Consider the following 17,967-nt stretch of genomic DNA (forward strand, 5'->3'; position numbering starts at 1 on the left):
GAATACAGAAATGCCACCCCAAACACAGTAATATAACCAAGATGATGAGACAGAGGAATACCCAGCAGGTAAAGGAACAGGAGAAATGCCCACCAAACCAAACAAAAGAGGAAGAGATAGGGAATCTACCTGAGAAAGAATTCCAAATAATGATAGTGAAAATGATCCAAAATCTTGACATCAAAATGAAATCACAGATAAATAGCCTGAGACAAGGATTGAGAAGATGCAAGAAAGGTTTCACAAGGACCTAGAAGAAATAAAAGAGAGTCAATATATAATGAATAATGCAATAAATGAGATCAGAAACACTCTGGAGGCAACCAAATAGTAGCATATCAGAGGCAGAAGATAGGATTAGTGAAATAGAAGATAGAATGGTAGAAATAAATGAATCAGAGAGGAAAAAAGAAAAACGAATTAAAAGAAATGAGGACAATCTCAGAGACCTCCAGGACAATATGAAACGCTCCAACATTCAAATTATAGGAGTCCAGAAGAAGAAGACCAAAAGGAAGACCATGAGAAAATACTTGAGGACATAATAGTTGAAAACTTCCCTAAAATGGGGAAGGAAATAATCACCCAAGTCCAAGAAACCCAGAGAGTCCCAAACAGGATAAACCCAAGGCAAAACACCCCAAGACACATATTAATCAAATTAGCAAAGATCAAACACAAAGAATAAATATTAAAAGCAGCAAGGGAAAAACAACAAATAACACACAAGGGGATTCCCGTAAGGATAACAGCTGGTCTTTCAACAGAAATGCTTCAGGCCAGGAGGGAATGGCAAGACATACTTAAAGTGATGAAAGAAAATAACCTACAGCCCAGATTACTGTACCCAGCAAGGATCTCATTCAAATATGAAGGAGAAATCAAAAGCTTTCCAGACCAGCAAAAGCTGAGAGAATTCAGCACCACCAAACCAGCTCTCCAACAAATGCTAAAGGATTTTCCCTAGACAGGAAACACAAAAAGAACGTATAAACCCGAACCCAAAACAATAAAGTAAACGGCAACGGGATCATACTTATCAATAATCACCTTAAATGTAAATGGGTTGAATGCCCCAACCAAAAGACAAAGACTGGCTGAATGGATACAAAAACAAGATCCCTATATATGTTGTCTACAAGAGACCCACCTCAAAACAAGGGACACATACAGACTGAAAGTGAAGGGCTGGAAAAAGATATTCCATGCAAATAGAGACCAAAAGAAAGCAGGAGTAGCAATACTCATATCAGATAAAATAGACTTTAAGGCTGTGAAAGAGACAAAGAAGGACACTACATAATGATCAAAGGATCAATCCAAGAAGAAGATATAACAATTATAAATATATATGCACCCAACATAGGAGCACTGCAATATGTAAGACAAATGCTAACAAGTATGAAAGGGGAAATTAACAATAACACAATAATAGTGGGAGACTTTAATACCCCACTCACACCTATGGACAGATCAACTAAACAGAAAATTAACAAAGAAACACAACCTTTAAATGATACAATAGACCAGTTAGACCTAATCGATATCTATAGGACATTTCACCCCAAAACAATGAATTTCACCTTTTTCTCAAGTGCTCACGGAACCTTCTCCAGGATAGATCACATCCTGGGCCATAAATCTAGCCTTGGTAAATTCAAAAAAATTGAAATCATTCCAAGCATCTTTTCTGACCATAATGTAATAAGATTAGATCTCAATTACAGGAGAAAAACTATTAAAAATTCCAACATATGGAGGCTGAACAACACGCTTCTGAATAACCAACCAATCACAGAAGAAATCAAAAAAGAAATTATGCATAGAAACGAATGAAAATGAAAACACAACAACCCAAAACCTGTGGGACACTATAAAAGCAGTGCTAAGGGGAAAGTTCATAGCATTACAGGCATACCTCAAGGAACAAGAAAAAAGTCAAATAAGTAACCCAACTCTACACCTAAAGCAATTAGAAATGAAATGGATAACCCCAGGGTTAGTAAAAGGAAAGAAATCTTAAAAATTAGGGCAGAAATAAATGCAAAAGATACAAAAGAGACCATAGCAAAAATCAACGAAGCCAAAAGCTGGTTCTTTGAAAGGATAAATAAAATTGACAAACCATTAGCCAGACTCATCAAGAAACAAAGGGAGAAAAATCAAATCGATAGAATTAGAAATGAAAATGGAGAGCTCACAACAGACAACACAGAAATACAAAGGATCATAAGAGACTACTATCAGCAATTATATGCCAATAAAATGGACAACGTGGAAGAAATGGACAAATTCTTAGAAAAGTACAACTTTCCAAAACTGAACCAGGAAGAAATAGAAAATCTTTACAGACCCATCACAAGCACGGAAATTGAAACTGTAATCAGAAATCTTCCAGCAAACAGAAGCCCAGGTCCAGACGGCTTCACAGCTGAACTCTACCAAAAATTTCGAGAAGAGCTAACACCGATCCTACTCAAACTCTTCCAGAAAATTGCAGAGGAAGGTAAACTTTCAAACTCATTCTAAGAGGCCACCATCACCCTAATACCAAAACCTGATGAAGATGCCACAAAAAAAGAAAACTACAGGCCAATATCACTGATGAACATAGATGCAAAAATCCTTAACAAAATTCTAGCAGTCAGAATCCAGCAGCACATTGAAAAGATCCTACACCATGACCAAGTGGGCTTTATCCCAGGGATGCAAGGATTCTTCAATATCCGCAAATCAATCAATGTAATTCACCACATTAACAAATTGAAAAATAAAAGCCATATGATTATCTCAATAGATGCAGAGAAAGCCTTTGACAAAATTCAACATCCATTTATGATAAAAGCTCTCCAGAAAGCAGGAATAGAAGGAACATACCTCAATATAATAAAAGCTATCTATGACAAACCCACAGCAAACATTATCCTCAATGGTGAAAAATTGAAGGCATTTCCCCTAAAGTCAGGAACAAGACAAGGGTGCCCACTTTCACCGCTGCTATTCAACATAGTTCTGGAAGTTTTGGCCACAGCAATCAGAGCAGAAAAAAGAAATAAAAGGAATCCAAATTGGAAAAGAAGACGTAAAACTCTCACTGTTTGCAGATGACATGATCCTCTACATAGAAAACCCTAAAGACTCCACCAGAAAATTACTAGAGCTAACCAATGAATATAGTAAAGTTGCAGGATATAAAATCAACACACAGAAATCCCTTGCATTCCTATACACTAATAATGAGAAAGAAAATTAAGGAAACAATTCCATTCACCATTGCAACGAAAAGAATAAAATACTTGGCAATATATCTACCTAAAGAAACGAAAGACCTATATATAGAAAGTTATAAAACACTGATGAAAGAAATCAAGAGGACACTAATAGATGGAAAAATATACCATGTTCTTGGATCAGAATAATCAATATAGTGAAAATGAGTATACTACCCAAAGCAATCTACAGATTCAATGCAATCCCTATCAAGCTACCAGCGGTATTTTTCACAGAGCGAGAACAAATAATTTCACAATTTGTATGGAAATACAAACAACCTCGAATAGCCAAAGCAGTCTTGAGAAAGAAGAATGGAACTGGAGGAATCAACCTGCCTGACTTCAGGCTCTACTACAAAGCCACAGTCATCAAGACAGTATGGTACTGGCACAAAGACAGAAATATAGATCAATGGAACAAAATAGAAAGCCCAGAGATAAATCCACACACCTATGCACACCTTATCTTCGACAAAGGAGGCAAGAATATACAATGGATTAAAGACAGTTTCTGTAACAAGTGGTGCTGGGAAAACTGGTCAACCACTTGTAGAAGAATGAAACTAGAACACTTTCTGACACCATACACAAAAATAAACTCAAAATGGATTAAAGATCTAAACGTAAGACCAGAACCTATAAAACTCCTAGAGAACATAAGCAAAACACTCTGACATAAATCACAGCAGAATCCTCTATGACCCACCTCCCAGAATACTGGAAATAAAAGCAAAAATAAACAAATAGGACCTAATTAAACTTAAAAGCTTCTGTACAACGAAGGAAACTATAAACAAGGTGAAAAGACAGCCTTCTGAATGGGAGAAAACAATAGCAAATGAAGCAACTGACAAACAACTAATCTCAAAAATATACAAGCAACTCCTGCAGCTCAATTCCAGAAAAATAAACAACCCAATCAAAAACTGGGCCAAAGAACTAAATAGACATTCTCCAAAGAAGCCATACAGATGGCTGACAAACACATGAAAAGATGCTCAACAACACTCATTATCAGAGAAATACACATCAAAACCACAATGAGGTACCATTTCACGCCAGTCAGAATGGCTGCTATCCAAAAGTCTACAAGCAATAAATGCTGGAGAGGGTGTGGAGAAAAGGAAACCCTCTTACACTGTTGGTGGGAATGCAAACTAGTACAGCCACTATGGAGAACAGTGTGGAGATTCCTTAAAAAACTGGAAATAGAAATGCCTTATGACCCAGCAATCCCACTGCTGGGCATACACACCGAAGAAAAGAGACACGTGTACTCCAATGTTCATCGCAGCACTGTTTATAATAGCCAGGACATGGAAGCAACCTAGATGTCCATCAGCAGATGAATGGATAAGAAAGCTGTGGTACATATACACAATGGAGTATTACTCAGCCATCAAAAAGAATACATTTGAATCAGTTCTAATGAAGTGGATGAAACTGGAGCCAATTATACAGAGTGAAGTAAGCCAGAAAGAAAAACACCAATACAGTATACTAACACATATATATGGAATTTAGAAAGATGGTAATGATAACCCTATATGTGAGACAGCAAAAGAGACACAGATGTATAGAACGGACTTTTTGACTCTGTGGGAGAGGGAGAGGGAGAGGGTGGGATTATTTGGGAGAATGGCATTGAAACATGTATAGTATCATGTAAGAAACGAATCGCCAGTCTATGTTCAATACAGGATACAGGATGCCTGGGGCTTGTCCACAGGGATGATCCAGAGAGATGATATGGAGTGGGAGGTGGGAGGGGAGTTCAGGATTGGGAACTCATGTACACCAGTGGCTGATTCATGTCAATGTATGGCGAAACCAATGCAGTATTTAAAGCAAAATAAAGTAAAAATTAAAATAAAAAAAAAAAGAAAATCTCTCAAGTTTGCTTTTTGTCTAACATCATTTCCATAATCTAAAATAAACATAAAATAAACAGCAATAAATCATTAGCAAAAAAACATAAAGTGAAAAATGTGTATTAAAATAACATAATGTAATCACATTTAAGAATGTATTCCAATATCAAATGGCAAATTTCAACATTGCAAAAATGAAAATTATGTTTGTACCAACCTAATAATATTTGACTATTTTATACAATTCTCCTTTTCAAAATTTTCACTGATATGATAAATATGTAAATAACATATCATTAGCTCTTTTTGGATACTTCACAACTACACAGACACACAGACAGACACACCCACACATCATTCCAGTCCTTATATTCATAGGGTTGGATGGTGTCTGAGACCTGTATCTTCCTAACTTTAAAAGAGAATTGCACTTGATTAGTTTTCCTTTAAGAAATTACAATACATATGAGATTAATTACAAATATTTTTCATGTTCTTAGTCCTTTGGACAAGCAGGGGAAACCTAATTTTGCTTTACAATGTTAGAAAAAACTCTGGAGTTCTTTTGTTTTAATATTTTGTAACTATCTACTGGTCCTCATGGGAAATAATAAATACTAATTGTGATTTCTTTGAAGAAACACAATAAGACACATAATGATTAAAGTCCTGTTACGATCAAAAGCAGAGACATTACTTTGCTGACTAAGGTCCGTCTAGTCAAGGCTATGGTTTTTCCAGTAGTCATGTATGGATGTGAGAGCTGGACTGTGAAGAAGGCTGAGCACCAAAGAATTGATGCTTTTGAACTGTGGTGTTGGAGAAGACTCTTGAGAGTCCCTTAGACTGCAAGGAGATCCAACCAGTCCATTCTGAAGGAGATCAGCCCTGGGATTTCTTTGGAAGGAATGATGCTAAAGCTGAAACTCCAGTACTTTGGCCACCTCATGGGAAGAGTTGACTCATTGGAAAAGATTCTGATGCTGGGAGGGATTGGGGGCAGGAGGAGAAGGGGACGACAGAGGATGAGATGGCTGGATGGCATCACTGACTCGAGTCTGAGTGAACTCCGGGAGTTGGTGATGGACAGGGAGGCCTGGTGTGCTGCATGCAGTTCATGGGGTCACAAAGAGTCGGACAAGACTGAGTGACTGAACTGAACTGAACTGAAGGTCTTCCCTGGTGACCCAGTGGCTAAGACTCAGTGCTCCCAATGCAGGGTGGCCTTGTTTGATCCCTGGTCAGGGATCTAGATCCCGCATGCTACAACTAAAGATCCTGCATACCACAGCTAAGACCCAGTATAGCCAAATAAATACATAAATAAATTTAAAAAATTACCCCTTCAAAAGTATTGTAACAACATGAATTATGTAGACATTAGTCTGTGAATAAGGGAACATATAAATTATAATAAACCTGGGTCAGTCATATTTTTTGGCTCCACAAAGTTCACTGGGAAAAACATATTTAAAAAGACCAAAAAATAAAAACTTCTAAATAATAGTTGTATACTGTAATGTATTAACTTTTTAACTAATGTATTCTACTCACTGAATGATTTGCTTTTTACCCATATGCTCTTCTAGGCTTATGATTCTTTTACAAAAGCTGTGAAAGCAAATCCTGATTTTGCAGAAAGCTTTTATCACCGCGGGCTTTGTAAAGTCAAACTCCATAAGAATGGCTCGATCCTGGATTTCAATCGTGCGATTACCCTTGATCCTAAACATTACCAGGTATTTAAACGGGTGATTGCTCTGGTTTGGAGAGTGTGTTAAATTTGCTAAGACTATCAAATCTTGAAGCGTTACTGTTATTAGTTAGCAACAGTTACTTTTATCTACTTTTCAGCTGTTTAAATAATCTATATATTATCTCTATTTTCCTTTGAACTGGAAATATGATTTCCAACAGGGATATTATATAGGTAAAAGTGCTTTGTGAATTTTAACATATATAAATTTGTTAATATTTTAATGTACCTATTAGTCATTATTATTTTATATACTATATTATATAAATAAATGTATTTACTTCTTGCTTTGCTGTTACATTGTATACTGCCTTTTAAGGGACCATAGAGACAATATAGAATCCAATAGATGAAACTCCATTGGATGTTGATTTTAAAGTGCATGAAATTTGAATATGAATGAAATATCAGATGATTTTAGGGAAATACTATTAATTTTTTTAGATATACAGTGGTAACGTGGTTGTGTAGGAGAATGTCATCTTCAAAGAAGATGTATACTGAAAGACTTGGAGTGAATTTTTAAAATGTTTACAACTTATTTTCAAATTGTTCAGAAAAAATTCAGTTCAGTTCAGTCGCTCAGTAGTGTCCGACTCTTTGCGACCCCATGAATCGCAGCACGCCGGGCCTCCCTGTCCATCACCAACTCCCGGAGTTCACTCAGACTCACATCCATTGAGTCAGTGATGCCATCCAGCCATCTCATCCTGTCGTCCCCTTCTCCTCCTACCTCCAATCCCTCCCAGCATCAGAGTCTTTTCCAATGAGTCAACTCTTCCCATGAGGTGGCCAAAGTACTGGAGTTTCAGCTTTAGCATCAGTCCTTCCAAAGAAATCCCAGGGCTGATCTCCTTCAGAATGGACTGGTTGGATCTCCTTGCAGTCCAAGGGACTCTCAAGAGTCTTCTCCAACATCACAGTTCAAAAGCATCAATTCTTTGGTGCTCAGCCTTCTTCACAGTCCAGCTCTCACATCCATACATGACTACTGGAAAAACTATAGCCTGGAATAGATGGACCTTAGTTGGCAAGGTAATGTCTCTGCTTTTGAATATGCTATCTAGGTTGGTCATAACTTTTCTTCCAAGGAGTAAGTGTCTTTTAATTTCATGGCTGCAGTCACCATCTGTAGTGATTTTGGAGCCCCAAAAAATAAAGTTTGACATTGATTCCACTGTTTCCTCATCTATTCCCATGAAGTGATGGGACCGGATGCCATGATCTTCGTTTTCTGAATGTTGAGCTTTAAGCCAACTTTTTCACTCTCCTCTTTCACTTTCATCAAGTGGCTTTTTAGTTCCTCTTCACTTTCTGCCATAAGGGTAGTGTCATCTGCATATCTAAGGTTATTGATATTTCTCCCGGCAATCTTGATTCCAGCTTGTGTTTCTTCCAGTCCAGCGTTTCTCATGATGTACTCTGCATATAAGCTAAATAAGCAGGGTGACGATATACAGCCTTGACGTACTCCTTTTCCTATTTGGAACCAGTCTGTTGTTCCATGTCCAGTTCTAACTGTTGCTTCCTGACCTGCATACAGATTTCTCAAGAGGCAGGTCAGGTGGTCTGGTATTCCCGTCTCTTTCAGAATTTTCCACAGTTTATTGTGATCCACACAGTCAAAGGCTTTGTCATAGTCAATAAAGCAGAAATAGATGTTTTTCTGGAACTCTCTTGCTTTTTCAATGATCCAGCGGATGTTGGCAATTTGAAATCTGGTTCCTCTGCCTTTTCTAAAACCAGCTTGAACATCAGGAAGTTCACGGTTCATGTATTGCTGAAGCCTGGCTTGGAGAATTTTGAGCATTACACCACTAGCGTGTGAGATGAGTGCAATTGTGCAGTAGTTTGAGCGTTCTTTGGCATTGCCCTTCTTTGGGATTGGAAGGAAAACTGACCTTTTCCAGTCCTGTGGCCACTGGTGAGTCTTCCAAATTTGCTGGCATATTAAGTGCAGCACTTTCACAGCATCATCTTTCAGGATTTGAAATAGCTCAACTGGAATTCCATCGCCTCCACTAGCTTTGTTCATAGTGATGGTTTCTAAGGCCCACTTGACTTCACATTCCAGGATGTCTGGCTCTAGATGAGTGATCACACCATCGTGATTATGTGGGTCGTGAATATCTTTTTTGTACTGTTCTTCTGTATTCTTGCCACCTGTTCTTAATATCTTCTGCTTCTGTTAGGTCCATACCATTTCTGTCCTTTATCGAGCCCATCTTTGCATGAAATATTCCCTTGATATCTCTAACTTTCTTGAAGAGATTTCTAGTCTTTCCCATTCTGTTGTTTTCCTCTGTTTCTTTACATTGATCGCTGAAGAAGGCTTTCTTACCTCTTTTTGCTATTCTTTGGAACTCTGCATTCAGATGCTTATATCTTTCCTTTCCTCCTTTGCTTTTCGCTTCTCTTCTTTTCACAGCTATTTGTAAGGCCTCCCCAGACATAACAACAAAATTACAAAATGTTAATAATTATTGAATCCAGGTGGTATGTGTATGGGTGTTCACTGTACTATTCTTTTAATATTCTGTGAGTTTGAAATTTTCTTAATAAAAGAGCGTGACAAAAAGTCTGATTTATATCATCTTTGGATGCATAAATTTTTTCTAATTACTATATATATATTGGCAGAACTGATACTTTTACTGAAATAATCTGTTTCCGTTTTCTTCCTCTCTTTCTCTGAAAAGGCATATTTAAGTCGAGTAGCCTACTATGGTTTGAAAGGCAGATACGCCAAAGCAATCTTGAGTTGTAATGAGGCCATCAAAATTTACCCTCAGAGTGTGCGTGCCTATGTCTACAGAGGAGTTCTGAAATACTACAGCAGGGTAAGGAATTTCCTACTTTAACCTCTGGTATTTTAGAGTGTGTGGCTGCTTGGATGCCAAGGAGGGACTCACTTCCCCCTTTCTTTCTGTGAAAGGAGAATTGCCATGGAATGGAGGCAGAACTACATAGAAGGTGTTGCACTTTGACAGTACATCAAAAGGGATTTCACTGAATGAGTTTTTGTAAAATAAGGATATTTATTTTTGACATTTATATTTTAAAAGGAATTAATTATATATTTTTATTAAGGAAATAGTATTTATTATAGAGAATTAGGAAAATACAATGAGGTATAAAGAAGATTAAAATCACCTGATTCCCTACCATCAGATGGTAATTCCTGAGAGCATTTTGGTGTGTTTCATTGGTCTTTTTTTCCTAATAAAATATATACTTCCAAAAACTGGGACTGTGCTACTTAAATAATCTGTGTTGTACCCCGCTTCTTATATTTAATCATTGAAGATAATACCAGTTTTAACAACTGCGTACTATTCCATCATAGTATAGTTTAACCACTTTATTGTTGGGCATTTGGATTGTTTGAATTTTTTTTATGTTACTATTTTAAATAATGCACATAGAACAAAATCAAAGGTTATGGTTCCTAAATGGATATTACTGAATTAAAACTGTGGACAACACTGTTGATGTCTAATGCTTCTTGGCATATTTTTTTCCTCCCTATTTTTCTTTTCTAACATTTCTTTGTATATATTTCATATGAAATATTTTGCAAATAATACCTTAAAACAAAGGTAAGACCTTGCATTACCTGTTAATTCTGTGAAAATTACTGTCTATAAAAATGGATGTCTAAGTTATTAGGGAAGCATCAAAGAGAAGCAAAAGAGAACGTGGGTAGAAAACATGACAATTATGTGGTATGATAGTGCTAGTGACAGAAGCAAGCCAGCTCTGGTGAATGTTTGTTGGGTGAATTAGCTTGCTTCTCTTTTATCCATTGCTGTATAGCAACAGGGGTCTTCCCAGGTGGCATTAGTGGTAAAGAATCTGCCTGTCAATGCAGGAGATGCAGGTTTGATCCCTTGGTGGCGAAGAGCCCTTGGAGTAGGAAATGGCAACCCACTCCAATATTCTTGCCTAAAAAATTTCATGGAGAGAGGAGTCTGGCAGGCTATAGTCCATAGAGTTGCAGAATCGGACACAACAGAGCAACCGAGCACACAGATACATATAGCAACAATGGAAAAAAGATAATAGTTGTTTGTATATTGAATTTTATTTGTGAGTGAGAAAAACTATAATAACAGTTCCTACCAAGGGACCTTCTTAATTAATTCTGTAAAAGATTAGCTTGATTGTCTTAATTTCACGGATGATACACAGAATGATTAAACGAGTAGTCCCAAAACTCCAATAGAATCAATAATTTATTTTACAACTAAATTTAAGTCCATTATGATGAACTCTTCTCACTTAATTATGTTTTCTTTGTAGACTTATAAACTAGCGATTACAGATTTAACTACAGCTATCAACATGGATAAAAACAGTTATATAGCATTTTATAACAGAGCATTATGTTACACCAAGATAAATGAACTTCAAATGGTAAGATTTGTGAATATATTTAAAGCATATTTTCTTATTATTTCTGTTACAATTTTGGAAAAATAATTTCTGTGGAAATACACACAAAACTTGAGAAGCCAAAGAACCATTTTAAAGAAAATTTAATTTTTTGTTAGTGCTTACCAAATTTTCATATACAATCTCTGTGATGTCAAATGAAAATTAATTTTATAATGCTTATAAAAGCATCTAAGGACTGTGTAAATTAACACGCGTTACATGTTTCTCATTTGAGAAAAATGTTTCCACTGATAAAGTGTGTGTAGAATTTTTAAGCAGTGATCTCTAGCAATATTGTTTGCTTCACAATCTCAACATTAACCAGAATAGCCTGGGGAGGTATTTTGTTACAGTGCTTAGAGCGCAGATGCAGCAGACAGTTTTGAGTGATGGTTTCCAGCTCAGAGACCATTTTGAAGCCTAACTGATGGTTGAAGCAAACCTTTTTCTCTATTTATCCTGTTTCAGATTCTACCTGTGCAAGCCCCTTTTTATATTTTTGAATCTTACTCCGTTCTCCAGTCTTTCCTTGTCAGTTTTTTCCTTTTCGAATCAAGATTCCCCTCTGGGGAGCAGATCAGTAGTTTTTTAGTATTCTGCCCAATTTCTTGCCTCCTTTTCTGACATCCTCCTATCTCCTCTTCCTTGTTTCTATCATTTCATTGTTGATGATGCCTTCTTTTAAAAGATTGCATCGTGTTCCCGCTGTTGTGTGTGGACACACTCCCTCAATTTCCTTAAAACCTGGAAAGTTAAATCTGTTTAAAACATTTAGAAATTTAGTGATTTATTTCCAATGGGAGAAAAAGAAGTTGAGAAATATTGTTTCTGTCTAAACGGATATAAAATTGCCAATAACTGGATTTTCAGGTTTCCTCCAGAAATGTTGACAAATGAATAACTAATTTTAACACAGGCTGTTTTTACCATTCTAAGAGCCAATTAAAGGATCATTTATTAGAGTAACCTACACAGCAGGTATCTTTGACAGCTTCCTCCCCACCCCCACCCCTGCCTTTTCTGGGTAACCCTGAACTTGCAAACAATGGTCGGGGTCTGGGCAGGGAAGTACTATTTTTGTTATGTCTGATTGGTATCAGAGCTGGTGCTCTATGAATAAGGAAAATGAAAATCTATGTAAATGGGAACCTAACTAGAATAAGAACATATTGGCTATTTTAGAGTGGCCTGGTACCCAATGCTTTTCATCCAGTGGCCTCCTTTTACAGTTGAAGAAATGGAAACGGGGAGAGGTTAGAAACACATCCAAGTCACACAGGGAATAGGGAGCTGTATCGGCGTCCACAGGTTTGTTTGCTTCTGGTTAACAGTCTTTAGGTAGCTTTGTGAAGCCATCTGACCTCCAGCATGTGGACCGGATGTCATTTTATAGTGTCACCTCCTCCCTTTTGTGTCCCTCCACCTGTTTCTCAGCATTCCTGCTGTAACAGGACCAAGCAAACCCAAGTAATTTTGTGCAAAAAATGCACTCCCAAGATGCAGCTTCATAAAAACTAAGAAAAGGTGAAGTCTGGTTCCTACCCCCTTATGTTAATAAAAGTAGTAACCGTTACCACCCATTTGGGGCTTATTGTGTGATAGGCACTGGGCTAAATGCTTTACCAACATTCAATCAAAATATTTTAAGGACTTCCCTGGCAGTCCAGTGGCTAAGACTTCACCTTCCAATGTAGGAGGTGGAGGTTTGACCCCTGGTTGGGGAGCTAAGATCCCACATGCCTTGGGGCCAAAAAACTGAAATATAAAACAGAAGCAATATTGTAATAAATTCAATAAATGGTCCATATCAAAAATCTAAAAAAACAATATTTTAAAGTGGACTTCTATAACAATATGATGTTATTAATATTCCATTTTTGTGGATAAGAAAACTTAGGCTTAATGTTAAGTGACTTTCCCAAGACTGAAAGTTTAGTAACAATAGCAGAGACAAAGCACAAAGCCTGCTCATTGTGACCTTCATGAAATCTCATTTCCAAGCTTTTGTTTCCTCTTTTGTTATATATTCAGCTACTTAGTAGATTTCTAAGGCATCATGATATATACACAGGTTTTAATTATGTGATTCCGTGATAGGAAAATTGCAAACATTCTAGTTTTGTTTTACATGTGTTACAAATTATTTTTACAGCCTGTCAGTGTTTATTTATAGTTATTCCACAATATACATGTAGGATGTTTAATTGTACGGTTCTTTTAGATGTCGAGTTCCCCATCACAAAACACTAGAGGAGAACCACTAACTAAGCAAATAGTAAAATACTATTTATGTGCATTTTCATTTAGCACATGCTATGGGCATATATGATTTGGCCCTTTTCTGATGAAACCATATGGCTCTTTTGGGCAAAATGTTCAGAAGGAAAATGTTCAGAGTTAAGAGATTCAGCTCCAACCGATATTTGGGATACTCCTAGTACCTGGTACAGAGTAAAAACCTATTTATTGAATGAAAAAAAAAAGATAAGAAATATAAAAAGGTCCTCTGAGATGATTCTCAGCTTAGAATATCTTTAAAAGAGAGAATATTGAAGTAATTTTCCAGCAAGTGCTCATTTGTTAGTTTTATTAAGACCTGTTTTCATTGCTTTATGATTTATTCACTCAACAAAAATTTATCAAATGCCTAGTAAGTGCAGGCATGGTGCTAGTTACTGGCTTAACAATGGTGAACAAAGTGAATAATATCTGCCTCAGTAAAATGTAGGTTTCAGTGACAAAAACAATAAAACACTATAAAGCAGTTAAACTTCAAAAGGTTAACAAGTGCTCTGCTTTAATGTCAATAGTCATTTTGTGAAACCGTTGAGTTGGGGAAGGGTGTTGTGTGCCCCCTTCAATCCATGCGCAATAAAAATGCTTAGGATAGCATGTGAAGGACAAGCACAGTGAACCCCATTTGTTAGAAAGTAGCAGCATCCATAGTACTTAATTAAGTGGACCTATTAAACCTAACAAATGATTATTTTCAGCCTTAAACTTTAAGTCACATTAAAAAACTAATTATGAGGTTCTAGTTTGTCTGTGGTCAATGTAGTAATGCTCTAAAGAGTTGACTCTAGCTTGTAAGTGATTATTTCATTTTTAGGCATTAACAGATTATGGAATTGTGCTTCTTCTTAATGCTGGAGAAACTGTGACATTGAACACCTACATTAATCGTGGACTCATCTATGCAGAATTAGAACAGTTCAGTTTCGCATTAGAGGTAAACCTTTCTGTTTACTTGTAAAAATGAACCCACTTGATTTTGTATGTTCACTTCTGAAAACCTGTGAAAAAGTTTTTCTTGATAAGAAATGGCATTATTAATGAACAATAATTCAACTTTAGTGAGAATTGTGATGAAGTACTTTGAATGATAGAATCTTTGCAAAAATGTGTTTTTTACTTTTTATTTATTTATTTTTTGTTTTTTAAATACAAATGAATAGATAATATGTAAAAAAATTCTAAATTGATGAAATATCAAGACTATCATCTCTCCTAAGGGGGTGTCTTAGCTGTAGACAAAAATTAATATGATTTAAGTGTCATTTACTTTGCTGCTCAGTGCTCTTCCTTGTTCATAGTTTTCCTCATTCCGCACTGAAAATATGTCAAAATAAATGTTTGCCTCACGTGGGCAGAGAACAGCAGCCCAGAATAAGTTACCGGGAATAGGCTTTTAAGTTAGTGGGAACAGGCACTCAGAATTGCAATAGAAGACAGCATCTGGAATACACGGATAAGAAACAGGTGGATTTCTTTATAGAATAATGAAACAAAGTTCACTATTCTCATTTTTATCTGTATTGTCTATATAGAGTTAAATTAGAAATTAAGAGATACAGGCAAAAATCAAATAGTAATTTGAAGTTCGCCATTACATAATGGTAGTTTTTCTTCTGTGTTTCTCAGGAACCACAACAGACAATTATGTAAGGGAATGTTTCCTGTTTTTTCACCTCCAAATATAACTTGTACTATTTTTCAAATTCTGGAGCCATCTTTTGAGATTCTGTCCCACAGAATTACTTATTATTAAAGAAGTAACTGAGATACTGTATTCGAGGCAGTTTACATAATCGTGTTCATCCTCAGTTACAAGTTGTGTCTGACTCTTTCTGACCGCGTGCACTGCAGCCTACCAGGCTTTTCTGTCCGTGAGATTTCTCAAGCAAGAATACTGGAGGGGGTTGCCATTTCCTTCCCAGGGAATCTTCCAGACCCAGAAACTGAACTTGGCATGGGATAGGTGGATTCCTGCTTGGCAGGTGGATTCTTTACCACTGAGCCACCAGGGAAACCAATTTATACTATGGTGAAATGTAATTTCAAGAGTTGGACTCCCTTAGGTTTTGGTTTTGAGATGTGCCCTTTGGAATTCCTTCAGGTAGGGAAAGCTAAAGAGTGTCTTTGGAATAGGCAAAAAACCTATGAGAGTCTGGGCAATGGTGTTGGGTGGAGAAAGTGAGGAAAATGAGGTTTGGAAGCAAAAGACCTCAGCTGTTGGAGAATTAAATACAAGGCCCATGTTCAGTTCAGTTCAGTCGCTCAGTCGTGTCCGACTCTTTGCGACCCCATGAATCGCAGCACGCCGGGCCTCCCTGTCCATCACCAACTCCCGGAGTTCACTCAGATTCATGTCCATTGAGTCAGTGATGCCATCCAGCCATCTCATCCTCTATCGTCCCCTTCTCCTCCTGCCCCCAATCCCTCCCAGCATCAAAGTCTTTTCCAATGAGTCAACTCTTCACATGAGGTGTCCAAAGTACTGGAGTTTCAGCTTTAGCATCATTCCTTCCAAAGAAATCCCAGGGTTGATCTCCTTCAGAATGGACTGGTTGGATCTCCTTGCAGTCCAAGGGACTCTCAAGAGTCTTCTCCAACACCACAGTTCAAAAGCATCAATTCTTCGGCACTCAGCCATCTTCACAGTCCAACTCTCACATCCATACAACCATAGCCTTGACTAGATGGACCTTAGTTGACAAAGTAATGTCTCTGCTTTTGAATATGCTATCTAGGTCGGTCATAACTTTTCTTCCAAGGAGTAAGCGTCTTAATTTCATGGCTGCAGTCACCAACTGCAGTGATTTTGGAGCCCCCCAAAAATAAAGTTTGACACTGTTTCCACTGTTTCTCCATCTATTTCCCATGAAGTGTTGGGACCAGATGCCATGATTTTCGTTTTCTGAATTGGAAGGACTGATGCTGAAGCTGAAACTCTAATACTTTGGCCACCTGATGTGAAGCGCTGACTCATTTGAAGAGACCTTGATGCTGGGAAAGATTGAAGGCAGGAGGAGAAGGGGACGACAGAGGATGAGATGGCTGATGGCATCACTGACTCAATGGACATGGGTTTGGGTGGACTCCGGGAGTTGGTGATGGACAGGGAGGCCTGGCCTGCTGCGGTTCATGGGGTCGCAAAGAGTCGGACACAACTGAGTGACTGAACTGAACTGAGTCAACCAGGAAGTACTGGGACAAGATTTGAACTTAGGTCTCTCCAAATCCTGTATTCCTTCAGACAAGGCATGGTACTAACATTGACATTGAAGATATGGAGACAAATAAGACAGATTTCCAGTCCTTGAGGAGCTCATGGTCTGGTGGGAATCATTCTTGACCTCTCTCTTTTCTCACGCCCCGTGTCTAAATCATGAACCAGTGTGGTCAGCTCTACCATCAAAACATATGTTGAATTCAGTCATTTCTCATTTTTTTACCCCTGCTCTCCTCCTCCTTCCAGCCTCTACCTTCTCCTGCCTGGGTTCCTGCGGTAGCTTTCCATCTGGACTCACTGCTTCTACTCTCGTCCCTCTATGTGCTGTTCACACAGCAGCCAGAGATGCCTCTGAAAAACATAAAGCAGAGCAAGCTACTCCTCAGCTCAGAACCCTCCAGGGGCTTCCCATCACACTTAGGCCAAAATCTGAACTCTTGACTGTCGCCAACCAAGACCCCAGTGGCCTGACTGCTGCTCGCTGATCTGACTTCACTGTCAATGTTCTTATTTTCTCAACTCAGGTTACTCCTCTGTGTAATTGAGTAACTCAGTAACTCAGGTTACTTCTCAGGGTACACCTTGGAAATCCCAGGCTCCCTTCCTGCCTCAGGGTCCTCACACAAGCTATTCCCTATGTGGAAAACACTCCTCCTATTGATCTGTATATGGTTCATGACCTTTTATTCCAGGTTTCTTCTCAAATGTGACCTCCGCAGTCAAAAAGAGTAGATTAATTAAAATGGAATATTAAAAAATTAAAATAATCCCAGATAAGTCTGGAAAGAGAACACAAAGGAACAGAAACAGAGGAGACCAGCATAAAACAGACAATAAATGGTCGACCTAAATCCAACCTTATCAGCAGTTACATTAAATGGAAATTCTCCAAATATCCCAATTGAAATAGTGAGGATGTTAGATTAGAATTTTTGAAAAGCCCCAATGGTATTCTGGCTGCAAGAAACAGATTTTACATATAAGATAAAGAAGGGTAAAAGTAAAAAGACTGGGGAAAAAAACATGCCCTGCAAACACTACAGGTTTGCCTTGGAGATATTGTAGGTTTGGTTCCAGACCACAGCAATAAAGCAAACAGCGATAAAGTGACTCCCATTA

At 37.7% G+C, this 17,967-nt stretch overlaps 1 protein-coding gene and 1 long non-coding RNA gene across 3 annotated transcripts in view; one reads left to right on the forward strand and one right to left on the reverse strand.

Moving 5' to 3' along the window:
• Positions 1 to 17,967, forward strand: part of TTC6 (tetratricopeptide repeat domain 6) — a 211,827-nt gene that overhangs the window by 166,706 nt on the left and 27,154 nt on the right. The window contains exons 22-25 of the mRNA XM_069558767.1: positions 6,733 to 6,882; positions 9,599 to 9,739; positions 11,202 to 11,315; positions 14,446 to 14,565. Coding sequence (XP_069414868.1) covers positions 6,733 to 6,882; positions 9,599 to 9,739; positions 11,202 to 11,315; positions 14,446 to 14,565 — 525 coding nt within the window. The remainder of the gene's footprint in view (positions 1 to 6,732; positions 6,883 to 9,598; positions 9,740 to 11,201; positions 11,316 to 14,445; positions 14,566 to 17,967) is intronic.
• LOC138423163 (uncharacterized) overlaps positions 1 to 17,967 on the reverse strand; it is a 76,187-nt gene that overhangs the window by 2,176 nt on the left and 56,044 nt on the right. The gene's annotated exons all lie outside the window — the stretch shown is intronic.

Source organism: Ovis canadensis, chromosome 18 (assembly GCF_042477335.2).
Source record: "Ovis canadensis isolate MfBH-ARS-UI-01 breed Bighorn chromosome 18, ARS-UI_OviCan_v2, whole genome shotgun sequence".
Lineage (NCBI taxonomy): Eukaryota > Metazoa > Chordata > Mammalia > Artiodactyla > Bovidae > Ovis > Ovis canadensis.